This window comes from Centroberyx affinis, unplaced genomic scaffold (genome assembly GCF_046629955.1).
Source record: "Centroberyx affinis isolate AG114_WGS23_722 - 3 ecotype Tasmania unplaced genomic scaffold, CSIRO-AGI_Caff_v1 ptg004925l_1, whole genome shotgun sequence".
NCBI lineage: Eukaryota > Metazoa > Chordata > Actinopteri > Beryciformes > Berycidae > Centroberyx > Centroberyx affinis.
The window spans coordinates 92501-100000 of record NW_027282419.1 but is presented as its reverse complement, the minus strand read 5'-3'; the positions used below and the strand labels follow the sequence as shown (position 1 = coordinate 100000).

Here is a 7500-nt window from a genome sequence, read left to right as displayed (position 1 = left end):
TGTCTGTCTCCCTGCCTGTCTCTCTCCCTGTCTCTCTCTCTCTCCCTGTCTCTCTCTCTCTCTCTCTCTCCCTGTCTGCCTCTCTCCCTGTCTCTCTCTCCCTGCCTGTCTCTCTCCCTGTCTCTCTCTTCCTGCCTCTCTCTCTCCCTGCCTGTCTCTCTCCCTGTCTGTCTCTTCCTGCCTCTCTCTCTCCCTGCCTGTCTCTCTCCCTGTCTGTCTCTCTCCCTGTCTCTCTCTCCCTGCCTGTCTCTCTCCCTGCCTGTTTCTCTCTCCCTGTCTCTCTCTCTCTCCCTGCCTCTCTCCCTGCCTCTCTCTCTCCCTGTCTCTCTCCCTGTCTGTCTCTCTCCCTGTCTCTCTCCCTGTCTCTCTCTCCCTGTCTGTCTCTCTCCCTGTCTCTACCTGTCTCTCTGCCTGTCTGTCTCTCTCCCTGTCTCTCTCTCCCTGTCTGTCTCTCTCCCTGTCTCTACCTGCCTCTCTCCCTGTCTGCCTCTCTTTCTGTCTGTCTCCCTCCCTGCCTGTCTCTCTCCCTGCCTGCCTCTCTCCCTGCCTGTCTCTCTCCCTGTCTCTCTCTCCCTGCCTGCCTCTCTCCCTGTCTGTCTCTCTCCCTGCCTGTCTCTCTCCCTGTCTCTCTCTCCCTGCCTGCCTTTCTCCCTGTCTGTCTCTCTCCCTGCCTGTCTCTCTCCCTGTCTCTCTCCCTGCCTGTCTCTCTCCCTGTCTGTCTCTCTCCCTGTCTCTACCTGTCTCTCTCCCTGTCTCTCTCTCCCTGTCTGTCTCTCCCTGTCTGTCTCTCTCCCTGTCTCTCCCTGTCTCTCTCCCTGTCTCTCTCTCCCTGTCTGTCTCTCTCCCTGTCTCTACCTGTCTCTCTCCCTGTCTCTACCTGCCTCTCTCCCTGCCTGTCTCTCTCCCTGTCTGTCTCTCTCCCTGCCTGTCTCTCTCCCTGTCTCTCTCTCCCTGTCTGTCTCTCTCCCTGTCTCTACCTGTCTCTCTCCCTGCCTGCCTCTCTCCCTGCCTGTCTCTCTCCCTGTCTCTCTCTCCCTGCCTGCCTCTCTCCCTGCCTGTCTCTCTCCCTGTCTCTCTCTCCCTGCCTGTCTCTCTGCCTGTCTGTCTCTCTCCCTGTCTCTACCTGTCTCTCTCCCTGCCTGCCTCTCTCCCTGCCTGTCTCTCTCCCTGTCTCTCTCTCCCTGCCTGTCTCTCTGCCTGTCTGTCTCTCTCTCAGAGCATGGTTATATCCGCCTGCAGCCTTCAGGATGGAGTGAAGTGTCGTCTCTCCTCCATCAGACGGTAGAGTTCAGCCTGCAGATCGATGCCCACCCCCCCCCCACTGTGCTGTGGGCCAGGGACAACCAGACCGTCGCCACGGAAACCACCGTCATCACCACAACGCACCTGACGGGCAGCAGGTAGTGGACAGATGTTTAAGTGACTGACTTGCTAATTGATTGACTGACTGACTGACTGACTGATTGATTGATTGAGTGATTGATTGATTGATTGATCCCCAGGTATGTGAGCACTCTGACGCTGGTTCGAGTTCAGATGGAACAGAGAGGAAATTACACAGCAACCATTTCCAATGACGACGAGATCAAAGAGGTTGTCTTCAACCTGGAGGTCACAGGTCAGACTGTCTGACTGACTGTCTGTCTGTCTGACTGACTGTCTGACTGTCTGACTGTCTGTCTGTCTGTCTGACTGTCTGTCTGACTGACTGAATGACTGACTGTCTGTCTGACTGTCTGACTGACTGTCTGACTGACTGAATGACTGACTGACTGACTGACTGACTGTCTGACTGACTGACTGACTGACTGACTGACTGACTGACTGACTGACTGTCTGACTGTCTGACTGACTGTCTGACTGACTGTCTGACTGAATGACTGACTGTCTGACTGTCTGTCTGACTGACTGACTGACTGACTGACTGAATGACTGAATGACTGACTGACTGAATGACTGACTGACTGACTGACTGGTTTATTGACACACCCGGACACATTAAAAGATTTTTCCAATCATAATTGACAATGAAGAGATTAAGAAGCACACATATAACAATTGAATTTTGCTGATTTTCAGTCTCTTGTGACGCTCACACATACCTAAACTATCCTGGACAACCCTAAACTACCCTGGACTACCCTGAACTATCCTGGACTACCCTGAACTACCCTGAACTACCCTGGACTACCCTGGACTACCCTGAACTATCCTGCAGTACCGTGAACTACCCTGAACTACCCTGAACTACTCTGGACTACCCTGAACTACCCTGAACTACTATGGACTACCCTGGACTACCCTGAACTAACTACTCTGAACTACCCTGCAGTACCCTGAACTACCCTGGACTACCCTGAACTACCCTGAAATACCCTGAACTTCCTGAACTACCCTGAGCTACCCTGGACTACCCTAGACTATCCTGGACTACCTTGAACTACTCTGAACTACCCTGAACTACCCTGTGCTACCCTGAACTACCCTGAACGTCCCAAACTACCCTGAACTACCTCAACTTCCCTGAACTACCCAGGACTACCCTGAACTACCCTGTACTACCCTGGACTACCCTGGACTACCCTGAACTACTCTAAACTTCCTGAACTACCCTGAACTACCCTACCCTACCCTGAACTACCCTGGACTACCCTGGACTACCCTGAACTACCCTGAACTACCTCAACTTCCCTGAACTACCCAGGACTACCCTGAACTACCCTGGACTACCCTGGACTACCCTGAACTACTCTGAACTTCCTGAACTACCCTGGACTACCCTGAACTACTACCCTGAACTACCCTGGACTACCCTGGACTACCCTGAACTACTTGAACTACCCTGAACTACCTTGAACTACCCTGGACTACCCTGAACTACCTGAACTACCCTGAACTAACCTGGACTACCCTGAACTACTCTGGACTACCCTGAACTACCCTGAACTAACCTGGACTACCCTGAACTACTCTGGACTACCCTGAACTACCCTGAACTACCCTGGACTACCCTAGACTATCCTGAACTACCTTGAACTACTCTGAACTACCCTGAACTACTCTGTGCTACCCTGAACTACCCTGAACTTCCCAAACTACCCTGAACTACCTCATCTTCCCTGAACTACCCAGGACTACCCTGAACTACCCTGGACTACCCTGGACTACCCTGAACTACTCTGAACTTCCTGAACTACCCTGAACTACCCTGGACTACCCTGAACTACCCTGGACTACCCTGAACTTCCTGAACTACCCTGAACTACCCTGGACTACCCTGAACTACCCTGGACTACCCTGAACTACCCTGAACTACCTGAACTACCTGAACTACCCTGGACTACCCTGGACTACCCTGAACTATCCTGCAGTACCGTGAACTACCCTGAACTACCCTGAACTACTCTGGACTACCCTGAACTACCCTGAACTACTATGGACTACCCTGGACTACCCTGAACTAACTACTCTGAACTACCCTGCAGTACCCTGAACTACCCTGGACTACCCTGAACTACCCTGAAATACCCTGAACTTCCTGAACTACCCTGAGCTACCCTGGACTACCCTAGACTATCCTGGACTACCTTGAACTACTCTGAACTACCCTGAACTACCCTGTGCTACCCTGAACTACCCTGAACGTCCCAAACTACCCTGAACTACCTCAACTTCCCTGAACTACCCAGGACTACCCTGAACTACCCTGTACTACCCTGGACTACCCTGGACTACCCTGAACTACTCTAAACTTCCTGAACTACCCTGAACTACCCTGGACTACCCTGAACTACCCTGGACTACCCTGGACTACCCTGAACTACCCTGAACTACCTCAACTTCCCTGAACTACCCAGGACTACCCTGAACTACCCTGGACTACCCTGGACTACCCTGAACTACTCTGAACTTCCTGAACTACCCTGGACTACCCTGAACTACTACCCTGAACTACCCTGGACTACCCTGGACTACCCTGAACTACTTGAACTACCCTGAACTACCTTGAACTACCCTGGACTACCCTGAACTACCTGAACTACCCTGAACTAACCTGGACTACCCTGAACTACTCTGGACTACCCTGAACTACCCTGAACTACCCTGGACTACCCTAGACTATCCTGAACTACCTTGAACTACTCTGAACTACCCTGAACTACTCTGTGCTACCCTGAACTACCCTGAACTTCCCAAACTACCCTGAACTACCTCATCTTCCCTGAACTACCCAGGACTACCCTGAACTACCCTGGACTACCCTGGACTACCCTGAACTACTCTGAACTTCCTGAACTACCCTGAACTACCCTGGACTACCCTGAACTACCCTGGACTACCCTGAACTTCCTGAACTACCCTGAACTACCCTGGACTACCCTGAACTACCCTGGACTACCCTGAACTACCCTGAACTACCTGAACTACCTGAACTACCCTGAACTACCCTGGACTAACTCTGCCCGATCTCAAATCATTGCCAAATCAATCAGGCTTGAAAAACATGTAATATGTCCCCAGTTTAACTGACCGACTGCTTTACTGACTAACTGACTGGTTTACTGTGTGTGTGTGTGTGTGTGTGTGTGTGTGTGTGTGTGTGTGTGTGTGTGTGTGTGTGTGTGTGTGTGTGTGTGTGTGCAGCGCCCCCTAAGATCACATCGCTGTCAGAGATAGGAAGTCAGTCGGTGTTGTGTGTGTGTGAGGGAGCTCCGCCCCCGACCGTCACCTGGTACACCTGTCACAACACACACAGGTACGCACACACACACACACACACACACGCACACACACACACACACACACACACACACACACACCACTTTAAAAGCATAATATTTCTACAGTAACCCTTCATTCCTGTTTCTCCTTTAGGTGTGGTAATTTGACGGGCGGCTGGCAGAGCCTATCAGCTGCCTCGGTGGGCGTGGCTCTGCAGGAGAACAGCAGCTACATACAGGAGCGAGGAGTGAGCCAGGTACTGGACTACAAGACATAAGATACAGTAGAAGATGAGATAAGACAAGATAAAATAAAACAAATTAAGATAAATTAAGAAAAGATAAGATAAAATAAAAGATAAGGTAAGGTAATGTGAGATAAGATGGAATAATATAGAAAAATAGGACAAGAGATTAGAAGATAAAGTATGGTTGGATCAGGCAGGATGTGTTTGTTAGATTTACAGAACAAATATGCAACTGTCACATGATACTGTGAAATAAACTAAAAAAAAGATCAAGCTAAGATAAAAAGCAACAGTCATTATCTGCAATCTTTTGGGGCAATGCAGATGGGCAATGCTGCAGCAACAGGCAACACTGTGAGCCACGGGGTTAAATATCTGCTTCAGTGATCCCGGGCAACAAGATGTTGCTATGGGATTACAGCAACAATGCTGAGGCAACTTCGTGGAAACTGTTGGCCAACAAGTTGCCCACTATATCAATTCTCTAAGATAAGATAGAATAAGATGAACTAAGCTAAATAAAGACTTGAAAAACAAGTGAAAAGCTGTAATAACACGACTCTAAAGTAAAAGTTGTTTGTGCTGCAGATGCGCAGCCTGCTGACTCTGCAGAGCTTCACTTCGCTCACCGCCATTCGCTGTGAGGCGAAAAACATCGCAGGACGCCGAGCGTGGGACCTGCGACTGGCGTCCAACTGTACGTACGACTACTGCACCACAGTACTAATGACTACTGTACAAAATACTACTGTACCCTAGTACTGCTGACTACTGTACATAATACTACTGTACCCTAGTACTGCTGACTACTGTATAAAATACTACTGTACCCTAGTACTGCTGACTACTGTATAAAATACTACTGTACCCTGTATCACAGTAGCTGACTCACTGACAAACCTGTCTGTCTGTCTGCCTGCCTGTCTCTCTCTCTCTGTGTCTCTCTTTGTCTCACTCTCTCTTTCTCTCTCTCTCTCTCTCTCTCTCTCTCTCTCTTTCTCTCTCTCTCTCTCTTTCTCTCTCTCTCTAGCTCTCTTGTCCCAGGTTGCTGTGTTGGCGGCGGTCTTGGTGCTGGTTGTCATCGCCATCATCTTCCTCATCATCCTCATCCTCCTCTGGAGGAAGGTCAGTTCTTCTTCTTCTTCTTCTTCTTCTTCTTCTTCTTCTTTCTTCTTCTTCTTCTTTCTTTTCTTCTTCTTCTTCTTCTTCCCTAACCCTAGACTTCAGTTGTTTGATGATTATTATGTGTCACTAGCATCCTGATTATTTCATCTTATACAGTAAAAATAATCAGAGTCTCAGTAGAACCCAGACACATCTTACCCAGTGTCAGAGGAATATTCCTGTAACCTTCTGTGTTAAATCATGTTTGTTTGTCACTGATACACTTTAGTATATTTCAGGCAAACATTGAATGATGAAAATCAGAGTCCACAAATATAATTAAAACAGAATTAAAAGCTTTATTCATATCAGTGTTTTTCAGCATCAGTGTGGGTCCAATCTAGAACCATTAGCCATGCAATCTACAAACATTTTCATATTATTGATGAATATTATTGCACAGCATATAAGTCAGATATGAATGAATAACCGTTCTGTCGCAGTAACAGTGACTGAGCGAGCATGCACTGCCTCCATGCACTGCACAGAATCAAACTGCCCACCGCTGAATAAAGCTGAAATGTTTTAGCACAACGATGTCTTGTTTGTTTATTTTCTCTTTTAATTTTCTGTTTTGTGCTCTTTCTTCTCATTCTGTCAGAAACCTCGGTATGAAGTTCGATGGAAGGTGATAGAGTCGGTCAGTCCTGATGGACAGCAGTACACCTATGTTGACCCCGCCCACCTGCCGTACAACTCTGCCTGGGAGGTCCCAAGGGAAAACGTAGTCCTAGGTAATAAAACATAGTACTAGGTAATACACTAGGTAATATCATAATTAAGAGACAACATAGTAGTCTCTCTCTCTCTCTCTCTCTCTGTCTCTCTCTCTCAGTTTTACAGATATTGAGCCGTTCTCTAGTTTTAGCCTACAGGTCTGGTACCATGTGAATACATATGAATTACTATTGAACTGTAGAAAACAGACCTGCTTCATATTACAGGTTCTGAGACTATCAAGTGCTTTGGTTGTGGTAAGGAAGGACACATAATCAGGGCTTGTCCTGAGAAGGCATCTGGTTCTGCTCAGAATGGTTCTGCTGAGACAGTGAGGCAACATCAGGAGAACGTTGTCACAATCAAGCTGGAGAAGTTGAGACAGGTTCAAACAGTACTGATGGAGGTGCTGCTAAACAGACCAGTCAGGCCAGTTCCAGTGATGAGGTCCAGGAGGAGTCAGGTGGTTCTCAGCAGACCAGCCAGGCCAGTTCCAGTGATGAGGTCCAGGAGGAGTCAGGTGGTTCTCAGCAGAACAGTCAGGCCAGTTCCAGTGATGAGGTCCAGGAGGAGTCAGGTGGTTCTCAGCAGACCAGCCAGGCCAGTTCCAGTGATGAGGTCCAGGAGGGGTCAGGTGGTTCTTAGCAGAA

The 7500-nt window shown here is 48.8% G+C and overlaps 1 protein-coding gene across 1 annotated transcript in view; it reads left to right on the top strand.

The window, feature by feature from the left end:
* Nucleotides 1–7500, top strand: part of LOC139666289 (platelet-derived growth factor receptor beta-like) — a gene marked incomplete at its 5' end in the record, with an annotated part of 28784 nt that overhangs the window by 4692 nt on the left and 16592 nt on the right. Inside the window, 7 exon segments of the mRNA XM_071545461.1 lie at nucleotides 1217–1400; nucleotides 1503–1618; nucleotides 4645–4756; nucleotides 4876–4978; nucleotides 5558–5666; nucleotides 6000–6094; nucleotides 6735–6867. Of these exon segments, the coding sequence (XP_071401562.1) occupies nucleotides 1217–1400; nucleotides 1503–1618; nucleotides 4645–4756; nucleotides 4876–4978; nucleotides 5558–5666; nucleotides 6000–6094; nucleotides 6735–6867 (852 nt within the window).